Source organism: Callithrix jacchus, chromosome 6 (assembly GCF_049354715.1).
Source record: "Callithrix jacchus isolate 240 chromosome 6, calJac240_pri, whole genome shotgun sequence".
Taxonomy (NCBI): domain Eukaryota; kingdom Metazoa; phylum Chordata; class Mammalia; order Primates; family Cebidae; genus Callithrix; species Callithrix jacchus.
Genome location: NC_133507.1, coordinates 145,768,786 through 145,790,024, shown reverse-complemented (window position 1 = coordinate 145,790,024; position 21,239 = coordinate 145,768,786). Strand labels below are relative to the sequence as shown.

Below are 21,239 nucleotides of genomic sequence, written 5' to 3'. Positions count from 1 at the left end.
GCTTAGAATTCATCCAGAACTAAGCAAAGATACATACATTTAGGTATGTCAGTTAGGCATCCCAGGTTGCTAGCAACAGAAACCGAATCTGGCTAACAAGTAGAAAAGTCTCACAGAAACAGTTCACTGTGGACCTCTGCTCAGACAGGACAGGTTCTAGGGCAGCTCTGAGGTCCACATAGGAAGAACTCACAAATTCATCATTCATCAAGCTGAGATGAGTCAGCTGCAACTACTTTTTCATTCTTTTCCAGATTCAAAGAACTGGGAGGGAATCCAGTGAGCTTGGTCATACGCCCATCCCTTGGCTAGTGAAAGTAAGGATACCTTAATTTCCTTCCCAACAAAATGGTATATAAAATAGGAAGGGAGTTTCTGCTATCAAAAGGCGGGGAGGGAAACAGGTGTTGGTGGCCACAAATAAATCAATGTTCATTGCATTGGGAGAGAGTGTGGAGAAAAGAGGAGGTAGCTGAGGACAGTCAACTGCATGGTGCCCACCTGTTGGAAGATTTGATGAAAAAGGATAAAGGCAAGCTAAGGAATTGGAAAGGAGAAAATAGAGGCATTTCCAAAACCTGGGTACACACATGAGGGTGAAATCTTGCCAAGGACTCAAAGGTGATAAAGAATGTTGAAAAACTACCAGGGTTGCCATTGGAAGCTATTGGTAATATTTGAGAGAGGAGGGTCTGAGGAAGTGAGGGAGAAACGGAGGGGAGCCTGATGACAGGGTGAGAAGATAGACTGAAGAGACCCAGGGAAATAGGGAGGCAGCATCTATTGTTTGGTGGTATAAGAAAGGAGAGGAGCTGGGTTGTTGTTTGAAGGGGTCAGTATTACAATGATTCTCAAAACATGCCTGTTCCATCCTATTTGATCACATATAAGTAGAAAATAATACCCAGCCCAGCACTTAGTAATGTCTTTTCTCTGAAGCTCTTGGTGAAAACTAGTGACGACAACAGCAAAGTGCAAATTGATAATCTGGTTTAATCTGTTTCAGAAGTTACAGAAAGAGGAAATTGAATTTATTTGAAAGCCAACTTTAAAAGGAAATAAAAAGAAAAATGTCTTTTCTAAGCTAAAAATCCCAAAGCAATGCAACAGTTTCAGAAACTAATTGTATAAGTGAACTGTTATTACCAGTCTTTTTTCCCCTGGTTGAAACAATCTTCCATAACAACATTTGCAACTAGAGTATTGTGTAACAAGCACTGTTGTGGTGTAATGTCTTTTAAATAGGGGTTAGATAGGAGAGAAGTGAGTATCCATTATCTTATTATCATAACATCCGTCAGGCTTCCAGACAAAACACCATCATCTCACTGGGAGCTAAGGACAGTTTTTACTTAAACACAAGGTCATACTGTTTGGGTGCATGGGAGATGGGGTGGGGGGGTTTTTTCATTTATTCCAAGGCACTCAACACTGGACTTCTTCCAAGAGAGGAAACAAGACTAAATAGATCATTTGTTTTATTCTGTTTGGCCATTTCTTGCATTTCTCCCAACTGTGGCTTATGACACAAAGCCAAACTCAGAGCCTGGCTGGAGCTGGCTAAAGTCCAGGTCAAAGGAATAAACAATTTGAAGCTCTATTTGAGGATTAAGGCAAGCCACACAATTGCAGAACATAATGAAATTCTGCTGTGAATGTGAGGTTGCAGAGAGACAGCCAGGTAGAAGTACTAAATGATTTGGATTTCTCAAACAAAACTGAGGTTGAAGCAGGAAGGAAATGTTGATTGGAAGTACACATCTATGAGAAATGCATCTCAAAAAGGGTCAAATACTGGAGAATACTGGAGGAGGAACCTGCTGCTTGTGGGTACCAACTGAGTTAGGAACACATCTTTGGAGCAGCCCCTCATGGTGGGTGTCAAAGAGCCTGGTCATTTGATTGTCATGGTAAGCGTAGCTTGCTTTGTTACTTCTGTCTCCTCTCACCGGCATCAGGAAGGGTGGCCCACACCAGCCAGGCACACTCAGTAACAAGTATAGTTGGTATTCCCGGCATATCCCACTGGCAGAATGGGTCTTTGTCTTGAATCACTTTCCTTTGGGAGATCTCATCATCAGCCTCATCGCATGTCCAGCCAGAGAGAAAGGAACATCAGTGGCTAGGTTGAGTTTAGTATATTAGTTAGCACTGTATCCTGTCTGATTTCAGAATTGACAAGTCATGTACAGTATTGCTCAAAATGTTCCTTCCACAGTACAGGAGAGAATAGGAAAGTGAATGTCAGTCATTAAAATGTAACCCAAAGAAGTAAGTCCTAAGGACTTCTAATGTCTTTTATCAATGAAGAATCCGGACCCTATTTATACTCTAATTGGGAAAATAAAAAAGTTTTTTTTTTTCCTGAGAAACATTGGCTCCATCAAAACAAGAGACTGAAACCCTTTTAAACAGTATTTTGTGCATTTCTCTCACTGGTTTAACTTTCAGTAACTTTACTAAAAATTCAAAGTTATACTAATTAACCAAAGTGTGTAAGAAATCAATGTATCAATGTTAATACCCTGATTGTGATATTGTACAATGGTTTTGTAACGTGTTACCATTGAGGAAGACTTGGCAAAGTGTAAAAGAGACCTCTCTGATCATTTCTTACAACTGCACACGAGCCTACAATTACCTCTACTACCAATTTCAATTTAGAAACATAATTGAGAAAGAAGTAGATACAGGGATTCTGTCACACTTTCATAATAATCTGGCTTCGCTCACATTTCCCAGTAACTTCTCCAGTCGTTTCTTGAATGACTCCCTTCCATCTGGAAGAGGATGCTCCCAGCTTTTCAAACACACTGAGCGAGCTCATTCACACCTTTGAGCTTTCCCCCTTCTTTGAAATTTTCCCAGCTCCAGCCCACCCTCTCTGACTGGACCAAGCTCAGTACTGTCACTGGAACAGTTCTTAGCATGTCTGAAAGTCACTTGGCCAGTAGTTCATCCACTGTCAACAAAGAGTTATTGAGTAACTGCTATATGTGTAGTATGGCTCTAGGCACTAGGGATACAGTAAGTTGGAAACAGTATTGAAATTGGTTTCTCTTCCCTGGTCTCTGGCAGTGTATTCCAGTGAGGGAGAGTAGGAGAAAACTAGCAAGAAACAAGGTAAAAAAAAAATCAATTTATAATGAGGGCAATGAAGAAAGTCATAGATTAGAGAGGATGAAGCAACTTTATCTCAAGTGGTTAGGGAAGGCTTCCTAGAGGAGAGGACATTTGAGTTGTGACCTAAAGTGTAAGGATGCATACAGACATAGAAGGTCCTGGGACAAAAAGCATTTCAGGCACAGAGAACAAGAAAGGATGTATATCCTACGCTGTAACTGAATATAAATATTTGGTATGACTATAAAATAATTAAACAGATGCTCATTTTGGAGACTGTTTGCTCCTTATTTTAGGACCAAGACCCCTATAGCCTGTTTTCCTCCGCGAGGGACCGAGAAAACCGTTAGGCTGAGCCAGATTTTACACTTTTAAGAGGAACCCCTCCCCCAACACACGTGGACACCCTAGTACAGCCACCTGCATGCCAAGGGGTGACTGCAGGCTCATCTTCCAAGTGGCTCTCATCTGTAGCTGCATCCTTAATTCAGGGCTGTGTTTAGGGAGATTTACATTTCTTCCTCGCTTTTGGGACCGTCTGCCTGCTAGTGAGGATTCTACACTAATGGCAACATAAATCATGTCATTAAAGTTGGGTCCTTGGGTCCCCATAAACCTAACTAGATGTAAAGGAGGACCAACTAAGAGAGATCCAGGTAACAGAGGCTGGAGCCGGACGGTCATTTGTTGCAGGCCCCTAAGGTCTGCGCCTGTCGGTCGCGCACCGGGTCCCAGCAGCTGTGGTTACCGGCGCAGAAGGGCTGGGTTCCCAGGACGCTGCGGGTACCTCATGCTGTCACCATAGCCAGGAATCCAGTCTTCTGGATCCCCTCGTCTGTATTTGCATAAGGCGACCTGGCGCCGCTCCTCTGTCCCCTAGGCAGGGGAGAAGTCAGCTCTAGGACACCCTGCGAAACGCCTCGAGGGGTGATCTGCCCCTTCCCGGCCGCGTCCTGGCACCGTTCTCCCTATCACCCGGAGGGGTAAGCGCTGTCTCAGGGCGCCCTCTGCCTCTTCCAGGGGGCAGCCAAGACGACCTGCCCTGCGTCTCCGGGACGCGGAGGGAGCCTTGGTATCACCACCCACCCCCTACCCCCCGCCACCCGCCACCTCACACACCCCCATCCGGGAGACCCACGTGCGGCTGGGCCCAGGCTGGCGCCGCGCCTCAGGGTCTGCGCGTCTCCCCGGCGCGTTCCGGGCGCAGCCCCAGGACGAGGACCCCTGGGGGGGGCAGCATCCGAGAGGTCGCCAGTGGAGAGGGGGCGTCCCGTAGGCCGGGCGCGGGGACGCTGGGGCCCGCGGCCACACAAAGGAGGCGGTGGGAAGGCGGGGCGAGGCGGGCCGGGGGCGGGGGCGGCAGGAAGGGGCGGGGGCCGCGCGGCGCCGCCGATAAAGCCCCTGCCGCGGCGGCAGCCAGCTCGCGCTGTAGGGCTGTCCCGGCTGCGCGGCGTCTGCAGGCGCCACCGCCGCCTCTTTCCTGCCGTGACCCTCTCCGCCGCCGCCACCCCTCTCCGTCCTCCGACTCCTCGCGCCGCCGAGACCAAGCTCCCGCTCCGGCTCTGGCAGCGCCGCCCTCCGCGGCCGCCCCCTAGGGATCGAGCGAGCGCGGTGAGTACGGGCTGCGCCGTGAGTCCCGGGCGCGGCCGGCGCTGCCCTCGGCGGGGGACACTCCCCGGGGCTCCCCGGGGCTCCCCGCGCCGCCGGCCCCGTGCCGCGACCTTGCGCCTGGCGGGGAAGCTGCGGGGCGGGCGGGACTCCGGGCGCCGACGTCCGGGCGGAGGGAACTTTCTCAGTATCCCGCGGGCCGCCACGGCCGGGCTGGGTGCGCGCTGGGCATCGCGGTCCCGCCCGCGGGAAGCCCCAGGCGAGACCCGGGCAGGGCAAGGTGGGGCCGCCCCGGGGAGGCGTCTGGAGGTGCCCACAGCGGGGAGCCCCAGGGCCAGGGTGGCTCCTGCCCGCCTCTCCGAGCCGGCCCTGACCCTGAACCTGAGGTTTCCAGCTGCTCGCCGGCGTTCCCTACCCCGGACTTGGGCTGCGCCTCGCCGGATGGGGAGAGACAGGCGCACTCTTACTGTTACCTCTGCCTGTGCAAGGGCAGGTGACACGCGGTGTGGGGAAAGCCTTTAACTTGGCCTCTGGCAGCCGATTTAACCCGAGCGAGCAGGTCTTTGCTGTTTGCATCATCTGTAGAGATGGGAGTTGCGAGGCGGATGAGTGACTGCAGGTAGAGTGAAAGTACGGTACTCAGAAATTCTGGGCGGAATTAGGCATTTAATGTGCCCACAAACTGAGCGGGGAAGGAAGGCTTCTATTACATAAGACAGCACTCCACCTTCAGGTATTATGGAAGATGCGATTGAAGGTTTTAGTGTTTTAATGAACGAAACACTGTGTGTGTGTGTGTGTGTGTGTGTGTGTGTGTGTGTGTGTCTGTCTGGAGAAATCTCGAATGCTGCTGTCTTGCTTTCACTACTTTGCAGGGGACGTTCTTATATTTAGCATCAACATAAAAAGGTGTTCGAATGTGTGACTTCCTCTTTCAAGCCAAGAAGCCATTTACTTGTCTGAACTGTTCTGGAACAATTTGAGTGATAATTGTGTACTTTGAAGATTTTATATCAAAACTTGAGCACAGATAACTAGAAGAAATGTCAACATTGCTAATTTGTATATTCTAAACCACACTTCAAAAATCGAAGGCACTTTCAACACTATCCGAAGGTCTAAGTCAGTAGTTACTTGCTATTTGCAGTATCTCTACAGAAAAAAATTTGATTATGCAAATGAAAGTACTAACCTAAGTAATCTAAGGTTTCTTTTAACGCCCAAGTGTTGAGTCTTCGTTAAAATAAAGTTTGAAAATATTGTGCCATGCAGGGCAGTTACCGAAGGTCATGAAATATCATCATGTGTTATTCTAAAAGCAAAAGTGAATCTATGCAGAAAATTTCTGCCCCCCATGAACTTCATATTAGTTTAATTTTAAAAGTACTGTCTCCAAAAGAAATTAATTTTCACTTCCACACAAGGATGATTAAATACTAGCCAGAGATTGAGGTGGTAGAGTTGGAAATGAGGTGGTGACCTGGCCGCGTCCCTGCCTACATCTCCGCCTTGCTGTCCTCTTCCAGCCAGCTCTTTTCCCACGGCGTGGGGACTTTGGCTCATGTGCCGTTTCTCCTTCTCTGGTCCTAAAGTGATCATGCCCCGGATGCTCTAGATGAGCACTTCCTTGACCGTCTCAAATCCAGTGTCCTCCATGTACTCCAGCTACTAAGTCCTCTAAGTACCTCCAAGTCTTGCCCTCTGAGATGCTCCACTTCTGAGAACTCTTAGTGTCTCTGTCCTGCAAACTCCTTCCTTCTGTTTTGCAAACTGGACTCCCACTGTAATCTTCAACACGAGAGATCCCCAGTCCCTTTCCTCCTGCGGGTTGGACAGGTGACTTTGTGGCCCATTCTACCAAGAAAATAGAGGTCATAAGGGTCTCCTGGCATCCTCCCCCATCTTCCCTGTACAGACTTTTCTGTGTTTACTCAGTCATCCAATAAATCTTCTTAAGCATCTACTGTGTCTCAGTACTTAACTGGGTGCTCATAGATGGTAAATAGAGCAAATCCTTGCTCTCTTGAAACCATCATTCTTGTGGGAGAAAACCAACTAACAGCAAAAACATAATATATTGTAAAATGTATGATAAATGAATAGGGTAGAATTATAAAGAAAAATCAAGTTAGACTGAGAACTTAGAGAAATTTAGAGAGACAGCCTCCTTCGGGCAGTGACTAATGTCTCCAGCTGTGTCCTGAATCCCAGCTCCCAATGCTGCTCTCTCCTTGCAAATTTCACTCCCTTTTTATACTTTTATCTTTAGTCTCTCCCTATGAACTTTTTCTTTTTAGTAGTATTTTAAGAATGCCCTAGCCTCCCTTGTCCCTGCATCCCCAGCTCACCTGTAATAACCACCATGTTTCCCCAGGCTTCTTAAACTGGTCTCCCCTTCCTGTTCAGCTGGCCAGAGCCCCCCTACCCAAAGTTCAAGGCCCGTGATTTCCTGAACAAGCAATCTTATGGATACTCACTAGGCTTCTCCATGGCATTCGATGAGGTTCTTCCATTCTTTTCTGATGTTTTCTTTTTTTTTTTTTTTAATCCCTGGTTGCCACCTTCTGGTTTTCCTTCTTCTTGGCATCTCTGCTACCTCTTGGCATTACCTAGGGTTTGCTGTCATCCCTCTTCTACTCTTTGTAGGGCATTTGAATGAACGGTGTTCCCACAGCTTCCATTCTCACCACTAAGAAGTGAGTCCAGATTGGTATGTAAGTTAGGTTAGTTGGTTTTCCAATCAGTTACCTGCAGTCTGGTGCACTTATCCATGTCCTTTAGGCCAGAAAACACCCCACAATGAATCCAAAATTGATTTTAGTTTTCACCACCCACCCCATATTCGCTTCATTGTTAGCCAAGATTTGTCCCTGTTTCTTTTTGGCAGTGGCTCCACCATTCATGGAGGTATAGGGGCAGGAGCCTCACAGTGATGTGGGGCTCCCATGCTGCCCACATCCAGGCAGTCACCAGATCCTGTTGCTTCTCCACGCTGTGAAATTCCATAAAGGTCCGCTCTAGTCACACTGGCCTTGCCTTGATTTAGAGTCCCAAAGTGGCAACGTGGTAGCCAGTGTACCACTTCTACCAGTAGGCAGAGATGTTATTGGCCTGAACAAAGTATATAAAACTTGAGTTAATATTTAGACATCTGGAGATGCCACTTGGATATATAGCTCATTTTAAAAGCTGGAAGACCTGGAATAGGCTGGGCACAGTGGCTCACACCTATAATCCCAGCACTGTGGGAGGCTGAGGCAGGCAGATCACTTGAGGTCAGGAGTACAAGACCAATCTGGCCACATGGTAAAACCACATCTCTACTAAAAATACAAAAATTAGCTGGGGTGGTTGCAGGCACCTGTAATCCCAGCTATTTGGGAGAATGAGGCAGGAGAATCACTTGGATCTGGGAGGTGGAGGTTGCAGTGAGCCGAGATCATGCCACCGTAATCCACCCTGGGTGACAAAGTGAAACTCTGTCTCAAAAAAAAAAAAAAAAGAGAGAACCTAGAATAGTAGTCTTACATTCGCAGGTGGCAACACTCAGCTGCCACTGGGTTTCCAGTGCCTATCTAAGCTTGAGGTCGGTTGCTTTCTGGTTCCCCCAGACCTGTGGCCCTCACTTACAGTAACGTTCTGGCTCCCATGAGCTTCAGAGCTAAAGACCCTAGGCTAAGATGACCATTGACACCCTGGGAATGCCTAGTGGCTTACTGCACAGTGTCGTGTACTTCGTGTTGCATCCTTCTAACTCTCTTCCACATTATTGCTGGTGTGACTTATCTCCAGCTCCCCCAAATTCAAGTCTGCTTGGGTCCTTCCTGATAAAATTCAGTGGCTCCCTCTGGATCTGGTGTTAAACCCCTGACTCTGAAGGAGTGGCCTTGTCATATCACAAGTTGGGTATCTCAGACTGATAGATGAGCTCTCCGCTAGCTCCATACAGTGTTGTGCCTGGAAGATGCTTTTGAACTTCTGTAGGGTGGTTAATACAAAGTTCTAGTGCTGATAGCAGCTGCTACTGTTTACAAACCATTTCTATAGACCTGACTATCGCCCACTTCCTTGCAGCTCCCCGCCTTGGATGGAGATAAGGCAAGGTCGATTTTACATCTCAAACAGCAGTGGGGCGTCTGTAAATATGGAGGCACAGGCCATCCCAGGAGCCCCCCGCCCTTGGAATATGGAAAACCTTGTTTTACATGTGGTGCCCAGAGTCATACATTGTGTTCCCAAGGTCATTTAGCTGCCTTAGGACAGAGTCCTGGCCCAGAACTCGGTTCCTGTCAGCACTCAGCCAGGGAACTTTCCATGGTGCTCCATGGGCTCACCAGGCTGCTGGCCATTTGTAATGACCCAACAGAGTTGAAGCTTTCTTTACTCCCTTCCCATCTCCCTGCCTTGTCCCCTGTCTGAAACATTCTTTTCTTGCAAAACTGAACTTCTGTAAACTCCACTGGTACTGCCCAGTGCTTTTCTGCCTTTGCTCCTTCTGTACCTCTGCCTGGAATTCCCTTTCTCTCTTGTGTTCATTGTCTGACTGATTTCTCCTTTTTCAAGACTCAGATTCAAAAAGACCTTGCTGGCAGTCACTGCCACAGCCCTCTGTGGCACATGTGCAGTGTACACACACATGCCACCCACCCCGTGCCTGCCTCTACGATGGCAGTTTTTGTGTTATAACAACATGCTCTACCCAGTAGACTCTAAGCTCCAAAAAGACGTGCCTGTGTTTTAATTTTATTTGCAAAAGCAGCGGTGTGTGGTCCAAAGGCAATTAACAAATGTCTAAACTAAACCATATTCATATTTTTTGTAAGTTTACTACATGCTTTATGGAAGAATGTTTGTATTTCAGACTCTAAGGGGAGCTCTCCCTGCCAGACCTCCACCCCTCATTTTGGTATTTGCAAATTTAATATATATCCTCAGACATTTTAAATTTTGATTAACCATATCTTTTGAGATAGAACATTACTTAGAGAAAAGTGAAAGTCTAATACAGAAATGTGTCTGTGTCTGCATTCACTTCAGTTATCCTCATCTGAACCTTCCTTTGGCATGGTTCTGTCTTCCTTGAGGTCCGTTGGTTGGGCTGCCCTGTGCATTTTGTGGTTTTACAAGGTAGGAGGGTGCATTTTGGTTTATTTCTGTTAACCTTGATGATGGTGATATATGACCTCTTGGTCACTTTTATTTTTTTGGCCATGGAAGTTTTTTAGCTGATATCTTCCCTCAAATTTGGTGGAAAGAGCAGGCTGGGAGAAGATCTGGGCTGCACCACCAATAGAGTGTGTAGGTGACCATCTAGAACTCAGTTTCCTTGTCTGTATAATGGGTCTGTTGAAATAAATGATCTCAAAGTGTCTTATTTTAAAAACCCATAAATTCTTGGCTCACTTTCCTGTGGATGTGGTTTTCTCATGAATGTTGTCTAGGTAAAACTTTTTCATAAATATACCTTAAATTTCTTGTCTCTCACTTTTTTAAATCTATAAAATTATTCATCATTAGTATTCAGAAAGATCATCATGGGCCAACGTGAAGATTTAGTTTGTATTCCCACTTAGAGCATTTATAAAAATTTTAAATAAATTAGTTCCCATGTACTTGAATCTTCTTTGTCACCACACATAAAGGTGCCCATCTCCTCTTTTCAAACCATCTTTCCTCATGAGTAGATTGCATACCTAATCTGAAAACCAATGTTGGGTTTTTAAAAAAATACCCTTAAGTACAGAATGGAGTCAAATGCAGTAAGTTACATCTTTAGGTTAGCTCTTGTCTCTAAGTTCCCAATTTAAGAATACTGAAAGATTAGTTAGATTTTATTTCCACCTTCCATCCAACAGGCCAAGTCTGTTTCCACAGTCAGTGAGTCTTTATTCTGCTGTTAGATTTCTGGGTCTGGATGTAAGCCCAGCCCTGGGAAGGCAGCATTTCTTCTGGGATTCTTTCTGTGCTTGAGGATGGCCGCTAAGCCCAAGCAATCCTCCATATGGAATTCAACTATGTTTTGACAAACATGTCCTAGGATTCCTCCAAAGGTTTGGGTAGACACCCTGGTTCAAGATTAGATCAGGAACACCCAGGCTTTTGCTACAGTTTGACCTCAGACATTATCCTTTGCTTCAGAAGATCATTTGAGGATTGGAATTCACATCCATTGTGCCTTTCCATTTTTCTTATTTACTTTGAAGAAAGATAATATGGAGGAGATTTTTAATATAAAAGAAAAAAAATCTTATCAATTCAGAAAGGATTTCCTGCAGTGGCTGCAAATCTTGGTAAACGCACTTTGTTTTTGTAAACCATGCCCCTCCCCCAACCCCTAGTGAGAACTCTGGTAACGGGGTAATTTCTCTTGCTAGCCTACCAAAAATAGCATCAGTGCCATCTCTTATCCCCACCCCAACTTTTACCCTCCATGTAGTGCCAGCAAATATAGCTATAAAAAAAATACCCACTTGTTTTTATCCTAAGTTTTTATGGGCCAAATCTTAAAAGTGGTTGTGGGTAGGGGAAAGAGTTAAGCCCACTCGGAAATGAATAAGGTGACTGGAAATGAAGATGGGTGTTGCTTTCTTTCGGGAAAGTGCTACGTAAATAAAGGCAGTGTTTGCTTCCTCTACTAAAATGTATTTCTTCAGTTTTTAAATAAGAAATCCACCCAAGAAGTTCTTCTTACTGAGGATTTGGTCACTGGTCACTGTTCAGATTATAGGAACTGTTAACTACTGCATTATCTTTTGCTTACAAGAGCAGAAACCCAAAGCAAAATAACTCTGAAACAAGGGGAGCGCTCTTGGCTGACACTGCTGACTTTCAAGCATGGCAGAGGTGACTCTGGCCCTGAAGTTGGCTGGAACCAAAGACTGAGGACTTAAAAGCTTTCTTCTCTCCCTCCTGGCCTCTCATCTCTGCTTCTATCTGCTGATTGTGGTTGTCCTCTCTGGGACCATGACTACAGATAGCTCCTGAGCACAGAGGAAAGAGGAGCTTTTCACCAGTTCCAGCTGGAAAAAAAAATCCTGGGAGGAATCCTCACTGGCTCCGTTTCAGTCACTTGCCTTTCCTTGTACCAATGGCTGTGGGCATGTGATTGTGGGCAGAGGAGTGAGGTTCTATGATTGGCTGATGTGAAGTCACATGGTCACATGCCCTTCCCTGTACCAACCAGCAGAGGAGTGAGGTCCTAGGATTGGCCGAAGCCCGAGTCACGTGGCCAATCCCTAGGCAGGAGGAAAGAGTGTTGAAATGACCGCGCTCGCTGGCGTTCCCCAGCTACCCTGCCTTCTGTTTTCTCCCACGACAGAGGCTCGGTGTGGTCTCCTAGAGCCTCATGCCTGCCTCTCGGCTAGAGGCTAATATTCCCACTCATATAGTTGTGAAGGAAGGGTGTGGTAAAGATAAAGGTCCATGGTCACACAGTGTGTGGGGGTCCCACAGCCTGTATGCTACGGTCGCGCAGTCTGTATGCATGCAAGCGTCTCACAGCGTGTATGTAACAGTACCGCAGCCTGGACCCGGGTCTGTAGATGTGTGAACCGGGAGCTGATACTATGGATTTTCAAAGATTTACATCCCATCAATATTTCTACCTTGTCAAAGCACACCCTCCTTTCGAGACTACTTCCTCACCTCGCCGCGTAATACCCCTAGTATCACAACCAAAACACACGAGACAGAACTTAGTATCTATCTCTGCGGTACATTTGAATCATGGTTTCATGCCTTTTTGTCCCCCTAGTTTCTTTCTTAGACGCTTGTTTTTTTTTTTTCTTTTCTGGGACTGAAATCTAAAATTAGTACTGACCTTTGGATTGAGAAGGTAGAGAGAGTTACACAGACTCTAAGGGAATATAAGCTGAGCTGGATAAAACTCAGCAGAACCACAGAGCAAGCATGCCATGACTTTTCAAAGAGGCCTAATTGAACTCTGGGATTTAGCTCTTTCTCTAAGGATTATAGTTAACTTTATTTCAAAATTTGTCATTTTAAAATAGTTGTTTCCTCCTCTTCCTCCACTGTATAGTCATTAAGAATGTGGTGGATTTGGTTTGAATCTAGAGGCTACAAATTGGAGGCCATGAGCCAAAGCCAAATTTCTAAACATCTCCAAGCCCATCTGTGAGTTGGGCCTAAAGGTAACCAACCACCCTTAAGTGCTGTGAGGATGAAGCAAGGAGTGTACCTTAGGCACTGAGCACAGTGGCGGGAATGGAGCTGCCTTTCGGGATGCAGGGTGGCCATGCTTGTGCCGTTGGGTAATATTCGTCCCACGAGTACAGGTGAGCACTTCTCCGAGTCTCGTATTTTCCTTGCGTCTTTGACCTGATGAATGAGTGACTTGCTCTGTGTGTTTGCATGCTTTGTTTCCAGACCCCTTTCCTGCAGCACTCTCAGTGGGCTGTGCTCCCCAGTGATCCCCTGACCATCCTCCTTCCTGCAGGCTTCAGGCTCTTGTGTTTTGGCTATGAAGCAAAGGAAGGCTGTTGCATGAAATAACCTCCTTCTGACTCCACCCTTGCATTTGTGAGATGTAAACAGCCGTGTTGCCAAGAGATCTTCCAAGGGACACATTGCAGGTAGCAATGTCTTGCTGGCTGCTTTTTTCCATTAGGTTAGTTGTGAATAACGAATAAATGTCTATGCAGAGCCAGGTGTGCTGGCTCACGCCTGTAATCCCAGCGCTTTGGGAGCCTGAGGTGGGCAGATCACTTGAGGACAGGAGTTCAAAAGCAGCCTGAACATAGTGAAACCCTATCTGTACTGAAAATACAAAAAAATTAGCTAGGCATGGTGGCACATGCCTGTAATCCCGGCTACTTCGGTGGTGGAGGCATGAGAATCACTTGAACCTGGGAGTTAGAAGTTGCAGTAAGTGGAATTGTGCCACTGCACTCCAGCTTGGGTAACAGAGGGAGGTTCTGTCTCAGAATAAAACAAAACAAAAAAAGTCTATGCAATAGGAAAAACAATCTATTTGGTTTAATATTTAGGTCTCTGCAAGGGTAGCATCCAGAGGCTTCTCCTTTCATTCTTGTTTTTCTAACTGTGGAAAAAGTCATCCTACTGTCTCCAATGATGTCCAGATATCAAGAAATAACTGTTTTAAACACGTGCTGAATATTTTTAAAGCACATGGTGATGGTCATTTAATTTTGATTTGATTCCCTCAATATGCAAAAGAGTTCTAAGAGGGTTGAATTAACCTTAGCAAGCATTTCCAGATAGGAAATGTGTTTTCTGCTACCATCGATAGGATGTTTAAAGGATTTTACTAGTAAGTATCCACTTGGGACTTCATACAGCAGTCTGAGTGTATGCCCACACCTGAACTATTGCTCTACCAGTTAGATTGGGGGATGCCAGGCAGATTCTGTGTGATGACTTAATTGGAAGGGAGAGTTTTCTTTCTAAAGATGTGGATTTTTCTCTTTGAAATTTATTTACTAAAAGACTTCTATTATCTTATACCAGACCTGTGCTAATTTCTTAATGACATGTTAGTTAAAATAACAATTTGGAGGGTTGGCTAAGGATGCCACAGTATTCATAATAAACCTGTTCTTGTGCAGCAAGGTGGCAAATCATGGATACCAAAGCGCTGATCATACTAATTTGAATTAATTTAGCATAGTGGAAAGTGTGAAGACATCGTTTTTTCAATGCATATGTTACTTTTTCACCTAAAATTTCTATGACGGGTAAGTACATTTTTTACATACGCAATGGCAAAATGATGCATGGGTACTACTGTCTTCCTTGTGTTCTGGTTCTGCGTGTGTTTTATCTGCCCTGTTAGGAACCTCCAAGTGTGGTATCTTTTTCTTTTGGGTTCTTTCCACCATACCTGGCATGGAGGAGCCCAAAGAGTATCTCAAAGGGGAGAAGGAAATGAAAAATTACACACAATCAGCGTGTCAAGTACTATTAGGCATATTTTACGCACAATCCTGTTGAATCCTAACAACTCTTGTAAGGTAGAAAGTATTCCTAGTTTATATGTGAGAAAAATGAGATGCAGGTGTGTAGAACACCCTGTTCCAATTCCCACTGATGGGATATAGACTCCAGGTCTGTGTCTCTCTGTGGTGGAGACTTTGGATCCTGAAACACTATCTTCTGTCATGACTGAGGCTAAGCCATTAGGCTGAGCAAACATGCAAGGCCCTACAGATTAAAGGTCAGAGCATTACTGGGCAAAGGATGAGTTCAGAGGTCAAACAAAATTGGTTTCAAAACCCAGCTCCACACCTAGTAGTGTGTGGCCTTAGGCAAAATATTTCCCTCTCTGTGCTTTATTTCCATGACTAGAGAACAGAGATGATGAGGATATTACCCTCCTTGTAGAGAAAGATCATACTGTGCCTAATTAACAAGCAGGGAAATAGGAAATACAGTGACTCAAGTCACTTGGCAATGTCAGGGCTGTGGCAGGTTGAGAATTCACGTCTCTGACTCCTGTCACCTGTTACCTCTCCAGATGCCAAGTCTGGATACAGTTTGATGACAGAACTGCCATCACCTTCCACTCACCCTTGATTAGCCCTTAGAGGTCTCCATAACTTGGTGGCCCTTAGGACCCTAGAGCCCCATGGCTGATTCATGCTCTTTTTCTGTACCGTGTCTTTTTTTGTATTCACTTCTGTGTTCTCGAGGAAAATTTGTTCCAGGAAGTAAAAGAGATTCTACAAGACTTACTCTTAACGTATCCACCCGACACAGGACGTGAAGGAAGTTGAAGGTGGCATGCTATTGTATTTGGGTGGTATGCAGCTGAAGAGCTAGTTTTTGAGCACTTACTCTGTAATAGGTGCTTAAAGGGGCACAGAAGTTTCTGCAAAATAGACTCATCTTTGAGGGGTTTATCTATTTAGGTAGAAAGGGCATATCCATGATACTTAATAACAATTTGAGATAGCCTAGAACAGTGCCATATGGTGTGGGGGAGAGAGAGGCAATCGGAGTGCATTGTCTGCAGAGGATTTGAAAGCAATAATGAAATTACCTCAGTTGATTTGCTTTTTATTATCATCATGTACCACAGTGATAAAATACTGCTTCACCAGGGCCAACCACTTCTACCACACCCACCTTGTCTCTAAGTCCTGCACTGGATCAATACTCAGCTGCTAAAATGAGTTGATACCTACACCGTGTTTGGGAGGTCAAGCTGGCAGTGGTCAGCGTAGACTGAATTGTTGAGGAAGGCTGCCTGGAAGTCCCCTCCCCTCCCTCTCAGTTAGGACATGACACCAGGAGAGCACTCTGTGACCCCAGAGACTGGAGCAGTCCCTGATGCCTGTGCGAGCCGTGGGCCAGGAAAGCGCTTTCTTCGCATTGCTTCACCACATGAGAGGCTGGTAGCTCAAGATGGTTCTGTAGGTGAGGTATCTGGGCAAGTGACAGATGTCCTCTTATGCAAGATTAGGGGAGAACAACCAGCTTTCAGACTGCCAGCAGTGGGGCTCAGTAGTGCTAATGCCAAGCCCATCAGGCAGAGAAGTGACTTAAGTGTCAGTCACTACTCATGATAGTACGTGCCAGAGGTAAATCTCTCTGTAGAGGGAAATGTTGGCACATAGCTGATAAACACCAGTGTTTTGATAGCCCTCCTAGGCACAACAGTCCTTATTTTTTCTTTTACTTGACTCTTCACAAAATCCTTTTTGCCTGAAACTTTGTAGAATTGGTATTTATTGATTTGTATCAGCTAAGAGTTGACTGTTTAGTCTCTCATGTACTCTATATGGTGGAAGAAAAACAGATAACTCCTTCACAGAGGAGAGATTACTTCCCTTAAAAGGAAGACAGAAGTTTTAACGAACAACCCTGGAAAGGTATGAAACATTAAATGCCTATGACAACAAGACACAGGAATACACAAGCCTGTGTTAAGGCCTGATCCCTTCTGGACCAGGCACATAAGCTGAAAATGGTACCTGAGCAATTTCTGAATATGTCATGAAAAGGCACTGAAATACAGAATTTTCTCTATGAAAAAACAGTGTCCCAATTTGAAAACTGTGTGCCTAAACATGAAATGAAAAATTTCCTCAAAGTTTTTCTGCAAAAAGAGAGTTGCTATCTAGTAGGTTCCTTGCAAAATCATTAGAGTTCACACAAAAAAGCTAGAGAGCCATGAGTGACTGGCTGAGAACAGATGGGGAAGGCATATTAGCCTGAAATTCTCTCAATCAACACATATTATGAGTGCTTATTGAGGTTCCTTCATGAAAAGGGGTTAAATTTTAAAAAGAGAGGGAAAGAAATCGAATACAGATTTAGTACTTGTTCCTGAGATTATAACTTCACAGTGGCCAGATACTGAACACTGTATAGTTAAGGTAGTGCCACTTGCTGTAACACATAAACCCAAATACGCACCATGACTCCAAAGTGATGGAACATTATACACATAAACCCAAATATGCACCATGACTCCAGCATGATGGAACATTGTACACATAAACCCAAATACGCACCGTGACTCCAACGTGACGGAACATTATACATATAAACCCAAATACGCACCGTGACTCCAACGTGACGGAACATTGTACACGTAAACCCAAATATGCACCGTGACTCCAACGTGACGGAACATTGTACACATAAACCCAAATACGCACCGTGACTCCAACGTGACGGAACATTATACACATAAACCCAAATACGCACCGTGACTCCAACATGACGGAACATTGTACACATAAACCCAAATACGCACCGTGACTCAAACATGATGGAACACTATTTTCCACTTGTATAAAGCCCAAACTGGCCATGTTTATATGAAACCTGGTGATTTGGTGACTGGTCTCCTCCTGTCTAAAGTGATTCCACTTTATTTAACAGGCAGTTGCTAGGGTCACTGTGCTTGCCAGCATTGAGCAGATGGAAGCAGAAAGATCATGGAGAACTTCATATGGGAGATTTTGATAGGCCAGGCCTGGGAGTGGAATGGGTCACTTCTATTACTATTTCATTAAGTACAGTTCAGCCCACCTACCTTGGAGGCTGGGAAATGTGGCCCAGCTCTGTGCCTTGCCTCGTCACGTGAGACACTGGTAGCCCAAGATCGTTCTGCAGCAGAAGAGGAAATGGGTTTGCTGAGGAGCGAGCTGCCTCTGTCCTTTGAAATTTTATTAAGACCATTGATGGTCACTTTAGAAGTAACACCATCGCAAATACACCGTGTGGATCATGAATATGTTTTTTCCTCTGAGGGCAACTGTCTTGATGCACTCTGAAGGGCTTCTGATGGCCTAGAGTAGGTGTTTCAGTGGCAGTGTCACATATGGTTTTGAAAAGTGCTGTTGTCATAGGAAACTTGGAAGGTAAGGAGGTGCTGTGCTTGGAAGAATGGTTAGACAATGCAAAAATTGAGGACAGGTATGTAGACACTTCCTGGGAAGACTGAGCTAAATTGCTTCATGGAAGGTGGACATGGAATGAAAAGTACTATTTCTAACTCATAGTGTGTGCCATTTCACGTCTGAGTCATAAAGTTTATTCGGGCAGATTGACCAAAACTTGTAGGGTGTAGGGATTTTCTCACTGGGGAAAGAGGAGGGTTGTCTTATCTGGGGGATGCTTTATATCCAAGCACACATGTGAATTAGAAGGTAAAGAAATTAAGAATTAACGCTGGAGGAGGGGAGTCTCACTGTTCTAGTGTGGGAGAAGGTGGTCAGATGTGCTGGAAACATACTTTTGCATCTGGGACGAAAAAGAAAGGTGAAAGCTAGAGAATGGGATTAGTGTCAATCCTGTGCTCTGACTGAGGGAATGAAAAGAGATCCAGGGGATTGGGCAGCGGGGAGGTGGGCGACCCTGTCCCTGGGAGAAGGCCTTGGCAGTGATCTCTTTTTTTCTATGTGATGTGGGCAGGTTCCCCAACCTCTCTGCATCTCTGTATGTAAAAGTCTGAGAGATGACTTGTTCACAGAGCTGTGCACATAGTAGGGGCTTTATGAAAGTTTCCTCCCCCATCTTCTGTGTAACTCACCAGCCCCATTGCTGGGGATTGTTGTCTCCATAATTAGCTATGAGGAACTGGGGAGATGTTCTCCCCTATAAAATGCAACTTCATGACAAAAAGAAGCTCAACCCCCTTCATCCCTAAATATTCACTGGTGCAGTTTCTTATACCAGAGGGTAGGTCAAGCTGAGAAGGAGAAATTTCATTGTCATTGACTTTTAATTCTAGAAGTCATTGTTCTCCTGTCTTAGCTTTGAACATTGGGCAGTGGGCAGCAGGCTGGTCCTGTGAAGAAAAGTTCTGGGGTGCCTAAGAGTTACTGACTTGTTCTTCAGCATAGCATCTCATGTGATCCTCATAGCAGCTCTCTGGAGTTCAGGGTGGGGAAGGAGGCTTATCACTGATCTTGTAGATGAGAAAACTGAGTCACAGAGCAGGTATGTGACTTACCCACTACAGACAGGCCCAGGACTAGACAACAGGCCTGTTCCACGTTAAATGGGCATAGGTTTCTTCTGTGAAATAGCTAATGTGCCCCGGCCCTTAAATCCCTTTACAAGGTGTTAGTGTCAACAGTAGCAAAGGAAACAGAGTCAGGCTACAGGAAGAAGCTCGATAGCTGGGCAACCAAAGCCAGGTTTGGAATCATGTTTCCCATCGCTTCAGATGGTTTCTGAACTCTGAAGAACTTTGTGTGGTTGGTGCTTACTTGGCAGGAAGAGGGGGGCAGTGATCACCTTTTTAAAAAATTTTTTTGAGATTTTCCTTTCAAACTCTTTGTACTGAAAGAAGAAAGCAAAAGGAGCAAAGAATTGGACATAAAAGCACAGGAACCTTTCTTAAAGTGGAAGTTGTCTTCTCATATCTTACCCATCCCTCATTCCCTTTTTCTGCTTTAGAAATATTTCTACACCCTGTGCCTGTAGATACGTATATTTTAATTTACTTAATATATTTTGGAAAATGGCTCATATAATATTTCCCCAGAAGTCAAAATGTGGGAACCAGGGACCACCCACCTCTTGTACCCAGTCCAAACTCTTTCTGGGTAACCGTTTTACTTGTAATTCATGCCAAAAAGTTGCACTGAAGGATGTGGATGCACCAAAGCTGCATGAGTTTCTTATAACAGGCCTGGGTAGAGAGGCTTGGTGCAAGAAACCAACCTTGATTACAAGAGCCAGAATGGAAAGCTGAAAAAGCCAAGAATGCCTGCCCAGTGTTACAAGATCACTTTTGTGGGTGCCAAAACTTAAAGTAGCCCTTTAGTCTCCTAATAAAAGACGGAAAATGTTTATTCCACCTTTACTACAGGAATCCACGTATTTTAGTATGACAACTTTGATGTATTTGGAGGGAGGGTAGGAAAGATGTTCTCTGTTTCATTTCTTCTGAACCCGTTTAAAAGTTTCTGAACTGCTTAAATGAACCTACCTGCAGACTAACTGTATTAGGAAGCTGATTTAGCTACACCGAGCTCTTCCTCTCCCTTACTTCCTCCTCAGGTTCTAGACTACAAGCTCAGCACTTTCCTGCCATCTCTCTATTGCCCTGGGAAAGATAGTAAGTAAATAGTGTCTGTCACCAAAGGGAGAAGAATACCCATAGGCTGGATCACCAAATGCCACTGTATTTTATTTGTAGGGTGTCAGAAACACTGACTGATTAGATAGCATCACTGAGAGAGATCACCAGATTGAAGCAGAGAAGACAAACCTGGAGTTTGTCAGGATACCCACGGTCATTGAAGGTCAGAGAGACTGACTAACAATTACCAGACTCACAAGAGATGGATAACTAACAAAGAGTCCTTTGGACAGTGAGCACTTTCCCCACCTTAACAAAATCTTCATGGGAAGCCCACTTGTAGGAGGCTTGATTGGTGTATTAGTCTGTTCTCATGTTGCTATAAGGAAGTACTGAAACTGGGTAATATATAAAGGAAAGAGGTTTCATTGATTCACAGTTCCACATGGCTGGGAAGGCCTCAGGAAACTTATAATCATGGCAGAAGGAAAAGGAGAAGCAGGCACCTTCTTCACAGGGTGACAGGATGGAGTGAGTCCAAGCAGGAGAAATGCCAGCACTTACAAAACAATCAAATCTCATGAGATTCACTGGTTTTCATGAGAACAACATGGGGGAAACTACCCCCCATGATCCAGTCACCTCCCACCAGGTCCTGCCCTTGGCACTTGGGGATTATGGAGATTACAATTCAAGATGAGACTTTGGGGGGGAACACAGCCAAGCCATATCAATTGGTAGGTATGAAAGCAAGTGGATGGCCCACATCCTAGAATTAAAACCATTTGTTTTCTTTCCATGTGGCCTGTAGGGAATTTCCTAGTCAGTCAGCACAGGAGGGTTAGTGGTTCAGCAAAGTTTCACATACTAGGTCCCTTCATTTCCAGAGATTAGGAGCGTCTAAAGGACTAACTGTAATGTCAGATAACGTAAGAGAATGGCCCCTGGTGACAGGTGATTGAAATAGGTAATTTCTGAGTTCTTTCAT

General features: G+C 45.2%; 1 protein-coding gene across 3 annotated transcripts in view; it reads left to right on the top strand.

The window, feature by feature from the left end:
- The first annotated feature begins 3,859 nt into the window (after positions 1–3,859).
- The window catches only part of SERPINE2 (serpin family E member 2), a 66,042-nt gene continuing 48,662 nt past the window's right edge, over positions 3,860–21,239 (top strand). The window contains exon 1 of one of the 3 annotated variants that reach the window (XM_035306591.3): positions 3,860–4,106. Coding sequence is in view for 1 of the 3 variants with exons in the window: in XM_035306589.3 (XP_035162480.1) it covers positions 5,319–5,350 (32 nt within the window). In the remaining 2 variants the exon portion in view is untranslated. Of the gene's footprint in view, positions 4,107–4,546; positions 4,735–4,876; positions 5,351–21,239 lie in introns of those variants that run through there. The other 2 variants (XM_008999575.5, XM_035306589.3) reach the window with 2 other exon arrangements.